We start from the raw sequence: 21,996 nt of genomic DNA on the forward strand, positions 1-21,996 counted from the left end.
CAGTGGCAAGCATCAAACGCCACCCTCACCTGATGCTTGGCCGTCTCCATACCCTCCAGAACTGTCGTCTTGAAGTCCTCCTGCTTGCCCTGTGGAAGGAAAGAGGAGAACTCAGGGACCTTACTCCATAAATTAAACCATACTGGACATAAAGGCCCGGCAGTTGGCGTTTTAGGTATTAAATTTCACCAACTAACTAAACCCGTTTTCTGAGAATCCCATTTTCTGGAACCTAGGTTCAGGGCACCAAAAAATTATGTTCTAAAGTGTTATCCAGGTTACTGGAACGTTTTACATCAGATTTTATGGGGAATAAAGAAGTACACCATATGTAGCATTCCTGGTGGCTAAGTGCTTATGATCTGGCAGATGGATACCATCAGAGTCTATGGATCTCAAACCCTAAGAATTTGATAATCTTGCCTTTGGTGCTCCCAAGTCTCCCCATATCCCAAGGAGATAGTTTAAAGCATTTTGAAAAGCCTCTTATGTTCAGGAGACCCTATTTTTTCCCCCATAAACCCTTCCTTTAAGCTTGATGCTAGAACAATTCTTAAAGGCTCATGACCACTTGTTTGGCTTCACCCTTGATACACCATCAGTGTTCCAACACACTAAGATTGTCTTTGAAGCCAAATACACATCATGCCATAGATCAGTGATGTGATCAACACCCAGCACTGAAAGACATCAGTCTTTCAACACTCCCAGCAATGGAAACATGAGGAGAAGGCTAAGCACACACATCTGAAAGATCTAAAGAAGTCTCAGAATTACCTTAGCCTGCATCTAAGTCCTAAACAGGACTGCAACACAAGCAGGAACAGAGCATGTTGAGAAGAGAGATGAGTACAGCTGCAGTGTCTGCAGGAACAAAGCCATTACACACCTCACCCACTGCTCACTTCACAGGAGGCACTGGCTCTGAGGTGAGCTCATGAGCAACACTCCCCTAGCACCAGAAGAGTCCCGTCCCCTGCAGAGCTCAGGAAGCCATGGCACACTCCAGAGTGTCCCAGTGCTCTTCAGCTGGCTCCTGCTGTACCAAGGCTCCTCCAAACCACACACTTCAACAGGCATCAAGTCCAATCCAACATGCACTGAAACACACTGCAATGGTCACTGGAATGGAGCAGCTGCTTCCAGGAGCACAACTGCTCAGGTGATATCTCCAAACAGACAAGAGCAAGGTCTAACCTGAGGCTAAACACACAACTGTGAGTACTCTTTTAGAGTCTGGGTGGACAATTTTGCCAGAATGTAATCTAAGGCTCTTAGGGGGCACACTAACTGAGAAGAATTTCATCTGAACTAGAGATTTAACCCCTAAAGCAAGATGCAGACAGTTAACCAATGTTTCCATACTGTGCTAAACTGGATTAAACTAGAATGGCACAACATTAAACGTCTACAAATAAAACAAAGTAGGAACTGAAACAAGACAGACATTTTCCCTCAGTAAAGCAGAGGAGCCATAGTTAGTACCTGTATAAAATCAGTCTGTCAGCAGGGAAACAAAAAACCTCACAGAGAGACTGTGACAAATAATTGTATTTTGAAAGGCCTCACAATACCCAAGTTATGATTCTGTGAATAAACATACCTGCAACAGCAGGATGTAATTCTTAACTTGATCTACATTGCAAGTACTTTTATTTTGCAGAGAACATTTCAAGACTTGCTTCCATTCTGGGAGAGACTAACACAATTGAAACATGAATATTTACAGTCAAGCATAGGCCATTAATTTGCAATAAGAGTTTCACCAGTGCCTTCCATAAGAAATTAAGCAGACTGACTTCAGTCTCTGGCACTCCTAATCCCTGAATTAACACTGATAATGAGCAGAGGGGAAAAAATTGCTCTCAGCTTACTTACAGAAAGAAATCAGAATCTTCCTCTTCTCATCCCTATTACTGATTGCTTGGACATAATTCTAAATACTACTCAGTCTGAGCAGAGAAGTGTGGAAACAAGGCCTGCTAGTGAAGATTGCCTCTCCTTCCCTGGAAGAAAGGTTCTAGTTGAAAAGGAACTAGCAGCAAGCAAACCACTGATCCCTGCTGACACCAAACTCCTGCAGCTCAACAGAACATGTGCCAGAGCAGAATCTGCTCCAAGCCTCAAGGCAACAGAATAACAGACCATGAGCTGAAGAGCAATGAGGAAGAAGGTCCAGAAGGGAATCTACTTCATATAAATATCCACTGTCTCAAAATTAAGAATAGCTGCACACAAGTATCACAGAGTACTGAATTTATTTAGGAGAACAGACAAGTCAGATAAAATAAAGAGACAAAGCACCACTAAGTTTGACCATTCCCCTGATCTTAATTTTGATCATATTCAGTTCCTTGGAAAACAGCACCTAAAAATACCACAAAGTAAGAATACTGACAACACTAGAAGGCCAGGAGCTAGTAAAGAAAATCTCGTGTAGTTCGAAAAATGAAAATCCAATTTGGTGAGGAAAAACAAAAAAAAAAGAAAAAACAAAAGAAGTGAGCTCCTTGATTCTAAAAGGGATACTGGCAAACAAGGACACAAATGTCATCAGTCAGCACTGAAAGGGAGTTTGGAAGCTTTTTGCTATTAGACAATATTCCTCAAGTAAAAAAGGAGAGATACTCCAAGAAAATTCTCTTAACCATGAAATGCTGTCACACCTTTTAAAACTGCTCTGCAATAGCATGCAGTATAGCTTGCAAATCCACCCTGTAATAGCCAGAACACCTGGAACTCCCCACAGCTGAACACATGAATGGAACCCTGTAGTGTGACATTTAACAATCCCCTTCACTGTAAGCTGTCTGTGGGGACAGGCTAACCAAATACCAGACACTAGCAGCAGGACATTTTTTAGTTGCACAATCAGGCTTTTCAGCTCAAAAGCTGTGATGTGACAACTTGATGCTTCTACTGCATTACCTGCATTTTTACAGGCTTTAAACACAGAAATTAATGTTTTAAGGTCTGCAATGAGAATAAATTAACAGTAATACCCAGGCTAACTAAAATTTTCCTAGATTTTCAGTATGCAATCCTCCACTAGTATTACTGTCCAATTCAGTATTTCTTATTGAACACTTCAATTTTTCCTTCAAAGTGACAGGGAGAGAGAAAACCTCAGTTATAAACACTGCTTTTATATACAGCAGACTCCATGCTGCCTCCTCCTTCTAAAGGGTGGCTGAATTAGAAGTTTCAAAGCACTTTTAACAGCCAGCATGAGATGACCTGATGTTCCTGACACCTACATTAATAAAGACAAAAATAGAGAGATCCAGAAACATATATAGTCTCAGAAACCTTTAAAATTACAGTAAGACTAGCTGTGGAATGACAGCTTGAAATTTGTCTTCTGTCTGCTTTATTGCTTCATGCATATTCACTGACTTTCTGGGAATAGAAAAATGGTATGATGACCTGAAATCTGCTCATTTCTAGACAGCTAGATACAGCCTGTTTGAAAATTGATTGTACTTAGATGGCTAAAGAGAGTGCTTGCAAAATAACTGTCTAGCAGGCTGCTGTGTGTATAGAACAGCATGACTCATCACTGCTCATCTTCCATGCTTCCTCCTTCATGGGACAAAACCTGTTCCACTGCACCTCACTGATTATGCCTCAAATTGATTTCAATAATCATTCTTAGAGGCACAAAATGGAATCTGAGAGAAATAAAAAAGCATATTAATATTAGGTCTCAAGGATTAAACACAATATCTAAGCTAAATTAAATAGAAAGCTTAAAATATTTGCTTAATTACACCTATTAAAATTCCATTTTTGCTACATCAGCTACAACTGGGGTGACAGGATTTTTATCACTGCAAGTATTTCAGTCAAGCATATGAGCTACAGTACTCCTGTACCAAGGCAGGAGCCAACAGCTGCAACAAGGACAGGTTACAATGGCAAATCATAGATAAAACACACCCAGAGCTTTTAATATTTTTCCTGTGACTGAAGGTAGGTATCCCCAAGCTAACATCAGTCCTTTGTTCTCAAACCTGCCAGCCAGAAAGAAAATTAAGGTAACTGAAAACTAAGAGTGACTCACATCAGTGATGAACCTGCAAAGATTCAACTGCTAGATTTCAGCTCTTGTCTAACACCAACTACTACACACGTTATCTCATGAAATCTCTTGACTCTGAACTTTGCAAAAGCATCACCTTCTAGCAGCTGAGTGATACCAACAGACCTCACTCGTGGTGGCAGCTGTAAACACAATGGAGGTAAAGAATAGGGTACTGCTACTACCACAAACTTCAAAAGCTGCCTCCTGAACAAGACTGACCAAAAAACATCTCAATGTAAAGTGAAGCTCTCTCTAAGCTAATACAGAAAGCACTGAATACTGAAATTTAAGCAAACAGTATCCAACCAGAGTTTAAGATTAGTCATAGTTTAAAGCCACAGGAATCACAGTAGTTTACATCTGTTCTTCTGCATAACAAACCCCCCTATAAACCCAAGGTCTTTTCTCTCTGAGGAATAAATAAAGTTCATACCCAAGCAGGTGTGGCAGCAGAGAGCCAGAGAGGCTATTCTGGTCAATAAGCTTCCAAAGATAAGGCTATAAGGATCATGAGAATCTAGCACAAGAGGTTTGGCTTCATTTGGAATGACATTAATGCATATTCCTATCTTTATCAGGCTGTTCTGCATTTCTCCCCTCCTTCTATATATGGGGCCAGCAAATAAAACACAGTAGAACAATTATACAAAACCAGATTGAAACCAGACATGGGATTCATGATGCCACACCCAGCCCCACCTAATTTCTGTTAACAAATCAGGTAAACAGTTTCAGAGGAGGAGAAGGTCTCTCTCTACTCACCAGACGGCTCCTCTGGCTCACTTTCATTCTCTTCTTCTGCAGGAGCTGGTGGAGGTGGTGGGGGCAGTTTCTTCTCTTTCTCAGCTTTAGCATTTCTCTCTTCTTCAGAGTAATACTCATCTTCTGACAGGTTTGCAAGACTCTCATCCATCTCTCTATACTCGACCTGTGAAAAGCACAACAGAGCATAAACACCTGAAGATGCCTGTAAGGCTACTAACATTAATGCTGCAGTAACAAAATTAAAGAAAAGGCTTGAGTTACCTTAAGCAGACTCTTATTGCAGATACCATGTTATAAAATGCAACAAAACTTAACAAGATCCAAATGTTTTTGCCTCCACCTACAAAAAAAATCTTCAGCACCCTGCAGTAGGAGCTTTCATCAAGCCCAGTTTATGTGTGCTATATTATCATTTAACCTCTCTGGTTTTCTTCCCTTCTTTCACATCCCTGCCAAGGGATGAAAAGCAGCCTCTGTGTCCACTGCACGTGTTCAAACTTGAATTTCATCTGCTAAGCACAGATGACCAGAAGCACACACAAGATGTGCTGCAGAAATCCCACAGTGCCCTGTGTGGTCTCCTGCTTACTGGGAATCTTGTCCTGGTACAGGAGCTCACAGGTGCTTCCTTTTCAGAATGGTCACATTAGTGGCTCAACACAAGAAACACCCCTTCCCCTCATCCCCCCCGATCTTTATTGCCATATGTATTGTTCTGTTACTGTTCTCCAGTAAAAATAAATAAAATTACCAGCAAAAAAAGACTCACTTGAACTTGAAGGAACCCCAAGAACTAGCCTGGGAGGGCTGCATCTCATACTGCTTAGTCAACCCAGCTTTAATGCAAAGTAAGAGAGATCTGTATACTGCTAGTGAATTTCCCTGCTGACTGGAAAGGAAAAAACCACTTCTCAATATGCAGCCATGGGAAAAATAAAAAGAAAGCAGCTAGTGATCCTCCAACATCCAGCAGGTCAGCTTCCACCAGGAAATATCAAAAAACAACTCTGGATTTCTCACCAAAAGAAAAAATTTTTCATAATTCAAGTTCAGTCACTAAAAAATGAGCAATAATGGGCACAATTCAAAGTAGCTTTCTTTGGGAAGCCTGTGTACAGGAAACCCTGGATTATTTACAATACTAATATAGTCCATTATCTGCTACCTTTTAAGTATTTACATCCCACAATGTCCAGCATATTCAGTTTTTCACACTGTTGCACCTCCTGTGAGCTCCCACTCTGAAGCAATTAACAGTGACCCCTCAGGACACCTGTACATCACCAGGGGTACCTGAAGCCACACACAGCTACTTCTGTCCACAGGCCCTGGGAAGTCTCCCATTCCCTTTGAGCTTCCACAACATTTGAAGAACAATCAAATTCAATAAAAAACCCTAAGCTCTTCTCTAGATTTATTTTTAACCTAGATACCCTCCCCAACTACACTCATGGGAAGGTGACCTCATGCTGGCCAAGTGCTCAAGGGGACAGATGGTGCCACAAGAGACAAACACCCTTTGCAGATGGGCACTGTCAGTGCAAAGAACACCACATAGCCCACACAGAGCACTAATTCCTGCTAGTTACCAGAGCACTACAAACAAGGAATGCTGCCTCTAAAGATCACAGAATGGTTTGGACTGGAAGGGACATTCAAACCCATCTCATCCCACCCACCCACGGGCAGGGACACCCTTCACTAGATCAGGGAGCTCCAAGCCCTGTGCAACATTTCCATGAACACTTCCAGGATGAGGCAGCCACAGCTCCTCTGAGCAACCTCTGTGTCAGGGCCTCAACACCCTCACTGTAAAACTGCCTTCCTTATGTCCAGTCTACACCCATCTTATTTTGATTTAAAAGATGCACCAGACTGACCAAGCCAACAGCTGCTATGTGTGAAGGACCAGTTCAGTCCTCACAACACACAACGGCTCTAAAGAGTCACAGGACAAAACAGTTCCAACAAGTAATTTCAGCTTCCATGTCAAACACCCTGACCCCCGGCATATTCAAGATCTTCATTACCTTCTGAAACAAGGTTACCAAAATAAGGTAATGTTCTTATATATTCAGAACAACAGATGAGAATTACATACTACAGACCCAAACTACTGGAGACCTTTCACAGCTGTTGGATTTCACTGCTAAATTTCACCCTTACACAGCCTTGACTCAGGTCTCCAACACCAATGGAGGGAAGGTGAGGAACAATGGACTGAGCATGGCCATCATCTTGACAGCCCTGCAAAACCAGCATCAACCAGCACATGAGCCTGGAGAGGCAGCATGCATATACCACAGCAACAGAGGAATTTGCTGATAGAATGTAAGTAAGCTCCCGAGCGCCCCAATGCACTGCCATGGCTTTGGGGTGTTTTTACTGCTCGGTATCCGGTCAGAAACCGCAGAAAGTTCCTAAACAGCTGCAGGAAGCTCTCCTTTATGAGAGGGCACGAGCCCTGCCCAGAGCCCACGATGGCGAGCTACTACAGGGGATCCTAATCTTAAGCCAGTGTGGCTTCCTGCGCGCTTATCATTCGCACTCATGACACCGGAGCCCTCGGTCCCGGGCATGCCACCCGCCCCCTTCGGCAGGGCCGGGTCCCGTGCTGAGCCCCCCGGCAGGGCCGGGTCCCGGGACGCCCCGGGGAAGGGCCGACGAGCGGGGCCGGGGCCGGGACGCCCCGAGGAGGGGCCGGCCGAGCGGGGCCGGGGCCGGGACGCCCCGAGGAGGGGCCGGCAGAGCGGGGCCGGGACGCCCCGGGGAAGGGCCGGCCGAGCGGGGCCGGGTCCCGGGACGCCCTGAGGAGGGGCCGGCCGAGCGGGGCCGGGGCCGGGACGCCCCGAGGAGGGGCCGGCCGAGCGGGGCCGGGCCCGGGACGCCCCGAGGAGGGGCCGGCCGAGCGGGGCCGGGCCCGGGACGCCCTGAGGAGGGGCCGGCCGAGCGGGGCCGGGACGCCCCTGCCGGCCCAAGCGCGTCGCGCACGAGGCGCCGGCGGGGCCCTCAACCGGGCCGCCCCACACCTACTTTGGCTCGCTTGCGGCGGCTGGTCCTGCGGCCCTCAGGGGTCTCGGCGATGCCGGTGGTTTCGGCGCCGGGCGCAGGAGCGGCCCCCACGGCCGAGGGCTCGGACACACCGCCCGGCGGCGAGGCCCGCGGCGGCTCCTTCTTGCGGGGCGTGCGCTCCGAAGCCCCGCCGCTATCCGAAGAGGAGCCCAGGGCCCCGGCGGCGGCGGGCGGAGGCACGGGCGCCTCCGGCCCGGCCTCGCCGCCCGCCGCCGCCTCCGCGCCCTTCTTGCCGCCCGCCAGCATCGCCCCCGCCGCACAAAGGAGCCGCGCGGGGCTGCGGCCCCAGCCCCACGTCACATCCGGGCCGCCGCGCGCGCGCGCCGAGGCGGCCCTGCCGGCAGCAGGGGGCGCTGCTGCCCCGCGGGCGGGTCCTGCGCCACAGCGCCCCCTGCAGCTCGCGGGACGGCCTGGCAGCCGCGCCCGGCCCGCGGAGCCTGAGGGGCACAGGGCTGGCACTGAGCGGGCACAGGGCTGGCACTGAACGGGCACAGGGCTGGCACATCGCTCCGGGGAGCCTGAGCGGGCACAGGGCTGGCACTGAGCGGGCACAGGGCTGGCACATCGCTCCGGGGAGCCTGAACGGGCACAGGGCTGGCACATCGCTCCCGGGGAGCCTGAGCCGGCACAGGGCTGGCACTGAATGGGCACAGGGCTGGCACTGAACGGGCACGGGGCTGGCACATCGCTGCGGGGAGCCTGAACGGGCACAGGGCTGGCACTGAACGGGCACGGGGCTGGCACTGAACGGGCACGGGGCTGGCACTGAACAGGCACAGGGCTGGCACTGAACGGGCACGGGGCTGGCACATCGCTCCGCGGAGCCTGAACGGGCACGGGGCTGGCACTGAACGGGCACGGGGCTGGCACTGAACAGGCACAGGGCTGGCACTGAACGGGCACGGGGCTGGCACATCGCTCCGCGGAGCCTGAACGGGCACAGGGCTGGCACTGAACAGGCACAGGGCTGGCACTGAACGGGCACGGGGCTGGCACTGAACGGGCACAGGGCTGGCACTGAACGGGCACGGGGCTGGCACTGAACAGGCGCAGGGCTGGCACTGAACAGGCACGGGGCTGGCACACCGCCCCCGGCCATCGCAAAGCGAGCGGCACACGCGGCCTTGCCGCCGCTCCCCAGCCTGCGCACCTTACCCGCGTTCACAGCAGCGGGAGCTGCTGGAGACCCAGAGCAGGAAGGAGCCCAGTGGCCATAACAGTCCTGTGTGAACAAACGGAGGCCTTTGAAACCCTTTGAAAGACAGAGGTTTGTGCCTATTTCAACACAGAACGGTTTGGTTTGGAAGGAACCTTAAAGATCATAAAGCATGGGCAAGGACACCTTCCACTAGACCAGGCTGCTCCAAGCCCTGCCCAACCTGGACACTTTCAGGGATGGGCAGCCACAGCTTCCCTGGGCAACCTGTGCCAGTTGTCCCTTAGTAAAGAATTTCTTCATAATATCTGATCTAAATCTACCTTCTTTCAGCTTAAAGCCATCCCTCCCTGACCTGTCACTCTAAGCTCTTGTCTAAAGTCCCTCTCAGCTCTCTTGCAGCCCCTTTCTGTCCTAGAAGGGGCTCTAAGGTCTCCCTGGAGCCTTCTCCAGGTGAACACCCCCAGCTCTCCCAGCCCATCTCCAGAGCAGAGGGGCTCCAACACCTGTTTTTGCACACAATTTTTACCTAATGGAAGAGACAAATGATTTTCTCAGAGCACACTGCACACATTTTCCATAGCTTTAACCAGCCAACAGCTCATTCAAATCTTAACACAGTTATTTATTCTTCTGAATTGATGGATTCAAGTTAATGTTTTTATTTTTGAGGGCCTTTTATTAAATACAGTTCACATGACAAACAGGCTCTCCAGATTTGTAAAACTGTCTCCTAAATCTGTATCTATAGCTTAGCTCCATGTTTGCTGGGGTATAAACACAATTAGAATAAGGCATACAAAGGGCTTTCAGCAACATCTTGTTTCACCCAAGACATCATTGTGCCCATCATCTTATAAGGCATTTTCCCCTATGATCAGAAAAACAAATGTCAGCTAACAATAAAATATATGAGAATATTTTGACATGTGAAACAATGACAATTTGCTTTGATGACTCCTCTCTTTGTACAGAGCTGAGCAGACCTTTTTAATTTACTACAGATAGAAAATCTGATTTTTATATGGAGTTTTTATATAATCACACTGGTTAAAACATTTGTATGCACATGCAAACTTATATCTTACTTTTTACTGCAACAAAAGTAAATATAATCCTATTTTTCATCAGAAAAGTCTGAGATAATCAAGGCCATTTCCAGGTTTACCCACTTTTTTCTTCAGTAATTGATGTGGGCAAAGTGTTTCCTGGGCTTTTTATACGTAGGAATTTTTATATATAAGAACAATGATGAAGAGTAAGTTCAGCTACTATTTCAGCTGGATTCATACTAATGAGAAACCCTCAATGGAATGGAGGATAAGCCCCCTCAGAATCAAAGTGTGGCTTTAATACACTGGCTGAGCAACCACACAAGAAATCTAGGCAAAGTGCAACAGAAATGGAGGAACTGAGATGTGGAAAAAGGGAGTAGAAGAGAGAATTGGCAATTTTCTCAAATGTGTGGGTCCTGTTCTGATTCTCTGTAATATTCTCTCCTCCCTTCCATACCCCCAGCAGCCCTGGGGCAATAGGAGCAGCCTAATCCCACTATAATGCTACTAAATAATAATGCTCATTTTCAAGGAAGACATGGTACATATGCTCAGCTATAATTCATCCTTCTTCCCACACTTCAGAGAAAGAAGGTTTTATTATGTAGCATTTTTCATTCTGACAGACATTAATGCAGGAGAAAAGCCTGCAGCTGCATTCAGCTTTTTCAAACACACTGGCAAGCACAAGTATCATTATACAGGAAATCAAGTCACCCAAAGCCTCTTCACTGTGAAGAGGGTGAGACTGGGAAGGTTCACAGAATGCTGAGAGTACAAAAAGGATCAAAAGCAATGTTCAAGGCGTACACAAACTGAAGAAAAAGGTGCTTTGAAGTCTACACTTGTTTTCCTCCCTTTAAAAGTCTATACTATGATATGGAAATAAAAGTCAGTGTGGTGGGTGGGGGGGAAGGTCTTCACCCAGCACTTTTTCTAAATTAAGTTCCACAGTTTTGTTTTTGTTAAAAATAAGTCATTTATAATTTAATACCTGTTTCAGGATACTCAGATGTGTGGTGCTGTTAACAGCGTGCTTAATTCGCATTATCCATTAAAAAAAAAATTAAAAAGCAGCTCTGAACTTTGCTTCTGAGATGGAAGCACTGTCTCTGAACCAGCAATCACTGCTGTCACTCTTGCTTTGCATCTTTCAAGGCCTGAAGTCTTTCTAAAAGGGGTGGGTGGGAGTAATGCCACATTGAAAAGATCCAGTCAGAAACAGGGAATCCTAAATTATCTTTGTTTAGCTTGATCAAAGCAGAATATAAGTCCTTGGCCTTCCCAAGTTCCTTGGCAAATGCATCTGCTTGAAACTCAAATCGTCGGCTTAACACTGTCAAACAAAATGAGAGAACCTGTGGAGAGAAATGCATTAAAATTATTTTAAAACCCAGCTATCTGCACATTCCTTCAGTGCCAGTAAATACCACCAAATCTAGCTTCCCACATCCCACACAGTGCTGTGGCTGCAGACTGATCTCACTAAGCTTCATCCAAGCCACAGCTGAAACTGGGAGAGCTGCCCAACATGCAGCACTAAGCCTGATTATCAAAATGAGACACCCAACACAGCCCTTAGAAATTCAAACTTCCCCTGAAAAAACAGAATCATTATTTAAATAGGATGATACTTCAGAGTCTATGTCTTGAAAACAATTTACCTCATTGTAAGGTGAAAAAATGAACTGGAAAATAATCATCAAGCCTATCAGGGTAGGCTGGGTGTCATAGAAACCAAATGCAGCAAAGAGCTCTTTCTGACCAATTAGCACAGCAAACAGGAAGAAGCAAAGGAAGGAATTCATCTGGAGAAAAGAAAAAACATTCTTGATTAAGATAAGTCATTACAAAACATCACATTATAGATTTGCACATGGATGCCACTGTAAAAAAACCAAGTAGATTATTTTTGAACTAATACACAGAGAGAAACAAACAGTTGGTCTTTACCTGCCTTCTGAAAATGCAACAGTAGAAGAAGCACTGTTTTCTGCCAGTGAGCAAAAAACAAATAATGAAGGGAGATGAAAAAGCAAGAAGAGAAGAGAGGAGGGAGTACAGGATAGAACCCATCTCCTTGGAATTAAGTACAGGTTCTGAAAAGTTTAAAGCCAAACAAAATGTGTCTGTGCTGTGTTGTACTTCTGCTCCTGGAAACAATCTGTGCTTCCATCCAAGCTGTGCAGTGTCCTGTACAAACACTGTGCTTGCCTGGCTCTTCAGAGCCAAGAGGCAGGACCATGCCTTACCAAGTTCTCTAGAGGGGGTGATTAGCTATCCAAGTGGTTTTTTGGTCTTTTTAGAGTAAAATAGAAGGTGCCAGAATATTGTTTGTTATTGAAACACACAGAAGAGAAAAGAAGGATGGCTGTGATCCAGACCAACTTCCAGTCACACAGTGTAAGTGCATCAGGTGAATGTACACTAACAAATCTGGAAGAGGGCATTTGGAAACAGCTGTAATTACAGATGCTCCAGGAAAAAAGAAAACCGGTTTAAAATAACTTACCTGGCTGATGATTATATTTTTGACAGTATGACCTAGTTTCCAGTGACCCAATTCATGACCAAGTACAGCCAGAACTTCTTCATTTTTACAACCTTGCTTCTTATTCTGAGGGAACAACAAAGCAGTAAAAGGCACACAAATGACACACTAAGAATTAAAAGTATTTCCTTCAAAGGGAAGCTTTGGTATGGCAGTCCCAAGAGAAGATGAGCTAAAACCCTGAATAGGTCCCTTATTCAGATCTAGTTTTTACATGCAGGGAACTAATGTTTTGCTAAAGTCCCTGTGGATTTTTATAGTCTCTGCTGCTATTGGCAACAACTCACACAGCCCCAGAAATTCCCATTAGCAAACCAGGCATACTTTGGTGTTGAAATCATTAGGGTTTGGGTTTTAGCAACTTACTCAAGAGCTTTAAAATACATTAGAAAAAAAAAAGGGGAATATCTCACCAAGAAGTTAAAATGAACAACACAATGAAAGGCCAACTCACTTTGGCTTTAGACTTTGTTTCTTCATTCTCACCATCTTCTCCTTCTGCTGGTTCTTTGTTCAAAGCAGAATAGTCTTCCAGGAGTGTGTCAAAGAGCACTATCCGCTTGTTCTTGAAGAACCCATAGAAATAAGCATTGCTGTGGGAAGAACGCTTAGAACCTGATGGGGAAAATTGAAACACCATGATCTGAATAATCCCATGCATTGAAGCCTGCACAGTATGACAGATCAGATTTTTCCAGAGGCATTCTCAAAGTCCCCAAATGAACTGTAGACAAACTCAAGCAGATCTGTTTGGAAGCTGAAGCATATTCTAAAATCTAAGCAATGATGACTCCAATAGAGAAATGTAGCATGTAATCACTAAAAGCATTAAAACCTTAAGAGCAGTTGTGAACATCTAACGTCCAAGAAGAAAAGCTAATCCTATTGCAATTTCAGATTTAGAGTGGAAAGAGCATTCTGAATTGACAGAGCTCCAGCAAAGAATCTATGCCAAATTATGTAGAATATTTTCAAATGTGCCAGCAGAGGTGAATGGAAACAGCTATCCCCTTTGTTTCACAGTTCTAAAATTATAATCTTGACTACTTTTGTGCTTCCACTGCTGACCAAGCGGTGTATTTCCATTCCACAGACCCAGGAAAATGCTTCCAGCCAGAAGATGAGTTCAGGTTGTGCACTGAGCTTCAGGAAAAAGACCAGGAAAATGCTTCAGACATTGGCAAGTATTGCAGTTTCTGAGCAATGCAACCAACTGCCCCACTACAGCATCCAGAGTCAATGCTAAAACCCCACAAATTTAAAATTACAAGGCCTTTTTATTAAAAAAACAACAAAACCTCACCTTCAACAACATACACCTTAGTCAGTGGGAAGTCAATGCTCTTTGCCATTGTTTCAATTTGCTGCTTGAGCTCTCCCTCCGGAAGTGGAATGAATTTATCAAACAAAGGTGCAATATAGTCTGCATAGATTGTAACAAGCACCTGCAACACATGCAGACATTAAGAACAGGGCATGCAAACCTGCTTAGTACTAAAGGAGGAGCAAAAAGTTCAAAAAGAGGGCACAATTTCAGAAAAAAACACTTGATAAAGCAGAGTCCTGTATGAAGTGGGATCTCTAGGCAGACTTTGTCGGGTGGCCAGTCCACAGTTCAGCAAACTGTGCACAATCCACCTACACACCTGAGCAGAACTGGTGTGAACAGAGCAAAAGACAGCCTCTGGGAGCAGGGGGCTCACCAGTGAAAGGCTGTCACTTCCACCAATCCTAGAAAGCTCTGAAGTGTTTCATACTCAACTGAAGAGATGAAGGAACCAAGAGATAGAACAAGTGGGACTAACTCCTGCTAACTTGCAAAACAATTGTCTAAAAAGCAGCAAGAAATTTTATGTCCCCTGTTTTCTTTCTGTCTCCCAGCTGTCTGCAGGACCAGGGCAGTTGTCTGCCTGATGCCTCAGGCTCCACAATGACTAATAGCCTTGACCTAAAAACATCACTACACTGCACCTGCATCTCTTCAAACTGGCATCAGCTGCAGCCCAGTTGAGAAAGCCAGAACAAGAATAATGTGATGGAAAGGAAAGCTGAACTCCCTTTCACCTCCCTTCCTCACACCCTGGATCACCACAAAAGTATTTTTATTTATTTGTTTTATAAGTTTAAATTGTGGTTAGTGAAAAAGGAACAGGACATGAGAGGTAAATTAAACATTAAATTCAAAATTATCTTGATATGTTTTATTTCACTGAAAACAAGTACTTGGACTTTTAACAGTGTGTGCACTGCTAAACCGTCCAATGAAATCGAAAATCAGAAAAACTGACTTTTGCAAAATCACACCAAGTGAGGGCATCAATATGAAACACCACTAAAATAAGTTTTGTTACTGTAATTTTTAGGGGCTTAAACCTCTCTGCAGATATTTTGCAGAAGGTGTAGGAGGGTATTTCATAAAGTAGAAATCAGCTTTTCAGTTCAGACTACTCTTTCAGACTATGTAGTATGTGGGGCCTAATTTTCAGGTTTTATCTCAGATCTTTGTGTCATGCCTTGGTATCAGCAGGCATAACAGACTAGTAGGAGGATGCAACTCTAACTCTGATTACAGAGTTATGCAACTGGAATTTTCCCCAAAACCAGACTCTAAAGGGTAAATCTAATACCTCTTGGGATGATTTTGCATGTCAAAGGCTGTTCAAACACATCAAGGCCTGAAACCCTATGAAGTTGCAGTGAGGTGGCAACACACCAGTTGTAGGCATGCACCTAACCCTCAGGGGTGGAGGGGGCTCAGAAGAGAAGAGTGAGGCAGGAAAGTGTTTTTTCAATACAGAAATTTGAAGCTCTGCCAAGATGTTGTATTTTCTAGCTTTTGTAGTATAAAAGATAGACCAACCCCTGTTATATCAGGTTCTAAAGCATCTGTAGATCCTCAGAACAAAATCTACGTGGACAGCTCAGTGGAAAGGTACAGGCAGAGCAAAAATAAAATACCAGTTTGTGATAGGAAAGTGAGAGAGAGGAATGTGGCTTCAGCTGCATATGTTCTGGTTCTCACCTCTACACTCAGGGGAAAGGAAAACAGATCACCACTGTTGTGGTGCTGTATTTCCAGTACCTATTCTAAAGCTTTATAAGTGCTTCTCTTTCAATTGATGAAGACACTCCAGTATTAAATAGATTAGATATATATGACATTATTGTGGACAACTAATATGAGCTATTACTCCTGAACAAGTACATTGAGAGCAAGACACTCTGTTAAAGTTTGTAGACATTAAAATTCACAGGAGATTTAGATTTTTCTTCATTTCCTTTCAGCTGCATTCAGCATGCTGAGCCATGCCAGTAAGCTGGAGTCTGGAAGAAACCCAAACATCCTCTCATACTCACCAAGGAAACAACCAACGTGAAGAGCCAGGCATAGATAAAAAAGTAGTCTCCCCCTATTTTAATAATGTAAAGCAGAAGGGATGTCACTGGCAACAGAATACACTGAGTCACAACAAACTTCTTGATAGCATCCTTAAAAAAGAATCCCAGCGTCTGCAAAGAAAGGATAAATTGGATCAGTGACATCAATGTAAATATTAATATGCCACTCTGGTTAGTGAACTGATCCCTTCAGTTAAGACAAATGGTAAAACAGCAATGCCAGTGTCATAAGAAAATCAGAGTCAACAAAAAAGGAGCTCTCCCAGTAGCTCCTTACATTTACATGGACTCAAGCCCATGCAGATGAACTCTTCCTCAGTAAGGCCAGACCAAACCATTATTTTGTGTTGCACATTCATTAAAGGACCAGCCTGTGTAACCAATCTGAACCAATCTGGTCAGTACAAGAGCTCTCTGCAATACCTGTTGATTGAAGCCATGTTTCTCTTCTATGACAAATGTATTATATAAACTCCATGGGAGACCAGTCACTGCACTGAAGAGTGTTGCAAGCAGCAGGAATACCAATGACTGAACAATCTAAAAAACAAAACAAAACCAAAACACTTGATATTTACTGACCCATACTAACAAATATTCTGGGTGTTAAAAATGGCTTTTAGGTCGGTGGTTTAACTGAAACCACTTAGAAGAAGATGCTAGATAAATTCACAGAATTAACTTGTTCATGATTACTAATTATTGCTCACTGTAATAGCTTACTAAGGATTTGGAGCACAAATTTGGATTTATGCCTCATCCACAGCACAAAGGTAACATAAGCAGTAGACTCAAACTTCTTACCCTTTTAGTGTGCAGGTAGATCAATTCTAGGATTAGTAAAAGAGAAAACACCCAAATAAAGAGCTCCCAAAAACCCAGCCCACCACCTCAGCTGACTCAAGCAGATACCAGACTTTGCTTTTAACACATAAGGCTGTTTTAATTAGTAAGCTAATTGAAAAGCAAGCTAATTTACTGTTAACCAGTTCTCAGAATCACAGAGTCATTGTGTGCACCAGAAAATATCTGTTATTGTTACTCTATTACAGGTTAGCTAAATCTCACTTTTAACTAAAAACCAATTTAAAAATAATTATTGCAGTAGGGACCAAATACTTTCACAGGAATTTAAAGCCTACTTACCTCATATTCTGGTCCAAACCCAGCACGACCGGAGATCTGACCAGACAGTTTCCACAGAAAAGGAATTCCTCCACAGAGGAGAATCATCTTAAAAACAAAACCACATACCACAGAGGCAGTATGAAACACACTGTCATCTTAGTCTACTAACATTTCAGCATGAGAAGAACCTTTTAAGGGTGAATAAGACAAGTTTTATAATTAGCTTTTTGCCACCCCTCTGATCTTAACAGTGATAAAACAAGCCTGGAATATCTGGCATTAATTAATTTTTACTTTACAGAAGTAGAGAGCAGGTAATTAATTTTTTTCCTGTGAAATACTAGCATATTTCCAAGCCTATTTTCTGGCTACTTTGCCACTGTTACTGGCTTATACATAAGGTCTATCTTCAGAAGACCTTAAAGCCCTGTGGTTGTATAACCACACACATATATTCATATTGCAGCCTCTCCTCTTGAAGAGGAGCTGCTCTCCTCTCCTAGAGATTCACCTGAGTTCCCTGCCCAGAGAAAAGCCCCAATTTCACTTTCAGTACTGCAGTTGCTACAGCCATGTTGAAGAAAGCTTCATGGTCTCCTCCTTGTGCCTGCTCCCAAGGTCTCCTGATCTACCAGCTGCCAAGGAACAGGGAGTGAACATCTGGGGTACACCCCATCAAAGAAATGCCCAAGCTACAGCTACGTGCTCACTGCAGCTCACAGCCAGGCCTGGCAGCATTTCTCCAACAGCTCAACTTGTAAATATTTCATGTTTGCTTTCTTAGCAAGTGATGCATCACTATATATAAAATCAGTTTTCAAGCAAGCAGCCTTCCAATATTGATGACACCAGGGGTTTATCTATTTCTTTATTTTGAAAAGCCTTACTCTTACAACCTAACACTTAGGGTGCATTTTCAGTGTCAGAAGGAGAGGAAAGGATGAAAGCCAGTGTGGTGGTTTTAAAAGCTTAATGGAGAAATGAAAGCCACTTCAACTGCACCTTTTCTTTTTTCTCTTTTTACCTTCTACTTAAATTTTAATTAAAAATGAAAGCAGTTGCATTCCTCCAAATACAGGGAAAGGTCTGTATTTTAACAATTTAAAATAACTCTCATGCTGCTTAATTATTTTGCAATGGAAACTGCTATAGAACATAATTAAAATGTAAGCTAACACAGTAGTTGTGCAGCATGACTCAGCACTGCAGAAAGAAATTACATGCTTTCTGAACAATTGCTTCTTTTTGTGTAGCAAATACAGCCACAAACAAAACCAGAATATAAATGTCAATGTTTGCTGTATGACACCAGAATGCCAATGGTGCAGCTGCATGGGTTCACTAAGAACCAAAGTACTTAATAGTTTGAGTACATAAAAAATATCATGTGAAAGATACTTACAGTGCCCTCAACCTCTGAATAGAGGCCTGACCAAAAGCTGAAAGTACTTTTGTCCAACTGATAGAGGCGAGATTTTTCAAACGTTTCTGAGTCCATGATCTGTCCCAGCTCCTGTGGTACATGTGTTGTTGTTCTATACACCCGCCTCTGAAACATTGAACACAAAATTTAAAGTCTACACCTAATATTTTAAAGAAGATAAATAAGATTTAAAAATAACGTATAAAATGATCCCATGGGCCACCACAGAAAATTAAAAAGAAAAAAACAACACACAAAGGAACAATTATTCCTAAATTCCGGTTTCCTATGGAGTTCTAAATATAAAACTGAAGCATAATTATTATGTTGCAACCAGGAACTGAACTGCTGGCTTAATAACTTATCTCTGTGTGATCAAATACAGATCACACAAACTGATTTTTCCACAGGATGTTACTTACCACACCACAGTTAACAACTAAGCTAATTTTGAAACCAAACACCAGATCCTCCAGTGCAAACTGTGCGACTTCACCAGAACACAGAGCTACGGCGTGGCTGCACAAACGAAGTGCTATTTCCTTTTCAGTAAAGAACTTACCACTTGAAATTTTTTTAAGACTAAAAGTCTTTTTTCCTCAGCTGTCTTGTTCCACTATACCTACCCATTCTCTAAGGAAAAGCTCCTACCCTTTGTCACTTCAAAACACATTCTCCCCTGTCCGGGGCATCAGGCTGCATGTCCCCGACCCCAGGGCTCAACCACCCCGGTGTGCGGCTGCTGCTAAACCTGCCAGGTGGGCAGGCTGGGGGTGGACGTGTGGCTGGCAGGCGACAGGGACCTGACCAAAGGGACGCTCCGTCCTCTATGCCGTATTCTGCAACAAGAAGCGGGGCTGGGATGTGCCTTCCAGGGCGGCCATCGCTCGGAGGCTGCCAGGCATCACCTGCTCGGGGACGCGCTGAACGACGGCCTGTGCAGCGCTTCCTTCCTCTTTCCTTCACCGATTAAACTGTCGCTATTTCAACTCACGCGTTTCCTCATTTTTGCTCATACCGCTCTCTCTCTGCAGTCCCGGGAAGGAGGACCGAGCTGCTGGGGGTGCCAAGCCGCCGTGACCCTACCGCACTCACCCCACTCGCTGCTGTGAGCGTCCCCACCATCCGCTGCAGCGCGCTGAGGCCGAGCCCCGGGACAGGGCCGAGCCCTCCACAGGCAGGTGACAGACCCCGCGTTCCCCGGCCCCGGCTCCAGCCCCGGCCCCGGCCCCGGCCCCGGACATCCTCCACGTGAGGCCGGGCCGGGCCCGGCACAGCCCCGGCCCGCCAGCGGCCGTCCCCGCCAGAGCCCCACCGACCTGCCGGTGCGCCAGGAAAGCCTCCCAGAGGTAGACGGCCCACGAGAAGAGCAGGACGGAGCAGAAGATGCGGCGCTCAGCCGGCAGCTCTGCCCACAGGTCGCCGGACAGCGCCATGGCCGCTCCACCCGCCGCACGCTGCGGCGCCGCCTGGCGGCCGGAGGAACCGGGGGCGGGGCGGGGCGGCCGTGAGGGGCGGCCGCGGCGGGCTCCGGGCTGGGCTCCGTGAGGGGCGGCCGCGGCGGGCTCCGGGCTGGGCTCCGTGAGGGGGCGGCCGCGGCGGGCTCCGGGCTGGGCTCCGTGAGGGGCTCCATGGCGGGCTACGGGCTGGGCTCCTAGAGGGGCTCCATGGCGAGCTCCGGGCTGGGCTCCGTGAGGGGCTCCATGGTGGGCTGCGGGCTGGGCTCCGTGAGGGGCGGCCGCGGCGGGCTCCGGGCTGGGCTCCGTGAGGGGCTCCATGGCGTGCTCCGGGCTGGGCTCCGTCAGGGGCTCCATGGCGAGCTCCGGGCTGGGCTCCTAGAGGGGCTCCATGGCGAGCTCCGGGCTGGGCTCCGTGAGGGGCTCCATGGTGGGCTGCGGGCTGGGCTCCGTGAGGGGCTCCATGGCGAGCCCCGGGCTGGGCTCCGTGAGGGGCTCCATGGTGGGCTCCGTGAGGGGCGGCCGCGGCGGGCTCCGGGCTGGGCTCCGTGAGGGGCTCCATGGCGGGCTGCGGCCTGGGCTCCGTTAGGGGCAGCTGCGGCGGGCTCCGGGCTGTGTTCTGTGAGGGGCTCCATGGTGGGCTCCGGGCTGTGTTCTGTGAGGGGCTCCATGGTGGGCTCCGGGCTGTGTTCCGTGAGGGGCTCCATGGTGGGCTCCGGGCTGTGTTCTGTGAGGGGCTCCATGGTGGGCTCCGGGCTGTGTTCTGTGAGGGGCTCCATGGTGGGCTCCGGGCTGTGTTCTGTGAGGGGCTCCATGGTGGGCTCCGGGCTGGGTTCCGTGAGGGGCGGCAGAAGGTGCGGCGGGCTCCGTGAGGGGCTCCGTGAGGGCACCGCGGCCGGTGCGGTGGGCTCGGGCTCAGCTCTGCCCGGCACGGCTCGGTCACCCCAGGGAAGCGCGTGTGGAGGGCGAGGATCTGGGCAGGTGTTTAAATTACATTTCTTCAGTATAAGTTACTTAGACCGCGCACAATAACGCACATAAAGCCTCGTTAGTATTTGTCCAAAACCATTTAGAGATTTTGAGTATTTACATTTTTAGAGTATTATAGAGTATTTACAGGTTTTTACTACCCATGGGAACATGGCAGGGCAGCCCACAATACGTTTTTGTCCTATAAAATCCACACACAAGACAACAATTTTAAAAATGGAAACATCATTCCCATGAACTGTGTTTTCTGAAGTGCCTACTCTTCACATTAAGAATTTTTTTTTTGAAAGTCAATGCAATGGTGTTCCTTTACTGCAGAACAAAATGTTTCTCCTGTATGCTTGAAAGCAAGAAGCTGGCAATGTTACCTCATTGTTAAGACAAATTCTGGTAGCACTTGGGAGGGAAAATGATGGCCTACCTCATGGCATGAAAACAGAAATAAGACAGTAAAAACTCTTCCAACCTTTACTATTTTGTGGCTTCCTTCTCTGATACCCATGTGTGCTAGGCAATTAGATAAAAAAGCCCAAGAAGAAACTGGGATTAAGATGTAGGTTCAAGCTGTACATTTTTGGAGGTGTGACACCTATTACCTCATGGAGACAGTAGTGCATTTTGTAGATGATGGAGTTCAAAGACTGAAACACACTGACAGCCTCTGAAATGGGCAAGATACAATTTTTGTAATGAGGAAGAAGCTGACCAGGGCTGTACTGGTATCTTTCAGCTGAAGTATGAACACCCTATGAGCCCACATTACTAAAAGTCCTGGCAGTGCATGGAGGAAAATGCCTCCAAGCTGCTTTTGTGCAGCCTAAAGCAACTCAACCATTTTCTAAATGCAACTCTTGGACTGAGGAATGTTGCAGGACTTGTCTCCATACCTGGCAGACAGAAATGATGTCTCTGGCTT

General features: G+C 46.1%; 2 protein-coding genes across 3 annotated transcripts in view; both read right to left on the reverse strand.

Annotated features, from left to right (window-relative positions):
* KDM1A (lysine demethylase 1A) overlaps positions 1-8,182 on the reverse strand; it is a 28,178-nt gene extending 19,996 nt beyond the window's left edge. Inside the window, exons 1-3 of one of the 2 annotated variants that reach the window (XM_059868831.1) lie at positions 7,883-8,182; positions 4,847-5,012; positions 30-89 (exon numbers count right to left, since the gene is read on the reverse strand). In XM_059868831.1, the coding sequence (XP_059724814.1) occupies positions 30-89; positions 4,847-5,012; positions 7,883-8,167 (511 nt within the window). In that variant the 5' untranslated portion in view covers positions 8,168-8,182. The remainder of the gene's footprint in view (positions 1-29; positions 90-4,846; positions 5,013-7,882) is intronic. The other variant, XM_059868832.1, reaches the window with a different exon arrangement.
* Positions 8,183-9,681: 1,499 nt separating this feature from the next.
* Positions 9,682-20,113, reverse strand: ZMPSTE24 (zinc metallopeptidase STE24). Its single transcript, XM_059868630.1, has 10 exons — positions 19,953-20,113; positions 18,613-18,759; positions 17,229-17,315; positions 16,506-16,622; positions 16,041-16,193; positions 13,987-14,128; positions 13,138-13,298; positions 12,645-12,749; positions 11,797-11,940; positions 9,682-11,490 (listed from the first exon to the last, which is right to left on the reverse strand). Exons 1-10 carry the CDS (start codon positions 20,067-20,069, stop codon positions 11,266-11,268), a joined length of 1,398 nt encoding a protein of 465 aa, XP_059724613.1. The 5' UTR covers positions 20,070-20,113; the 3' UTR covers positions 9,682-11,265.
* Positions 20,114-21,996: the final 1,883 nt, after the last annotated feature.

Source organism: Haemorhous mexicanus, chromosome 27 (assembly GCF_027477595.1).
Source record: "Haemorhous mexicanus isolate bHaeMex1 chromosome 27, bHaeMex1.pri, whole genome shotgun sequence".
NCBI classification, from domain to species: Eukaryota; Metazoa; Chordata; class Aves; order Passeriformes; family Fringillidae; genus Haemorhous; species Haemorhous mexicanus.

What these genes read in the sequence shown, in the direction of transcription:
- ZMPSTE24 (XM_059868630.1), bottom strand. Translation starts at nt 20,069, where the DNA reads ATGGCGCTGTCCGGCGACCTGTGGGCAGAGCTGCCGGCTGAGCGCCGC. An exon ending in TCACGTTGGTTGTTTCCTTG is followed by an intron (nt 14,129 to 16,040) that starts GTGAGTATGAGA and finishes CATGTGTTGCAG; the next exon opens with GTGCTTGTTACAATCTATGC. An exon ending in TTTTTTCACCTTACAATGAG is followed by an intron (nt 11,491 to 11,796) that starts GTAAATTGTTTT and finishes TTCTCTCCACAG; the next exon opens with GTTCTCTCATTTTGTTTGAC.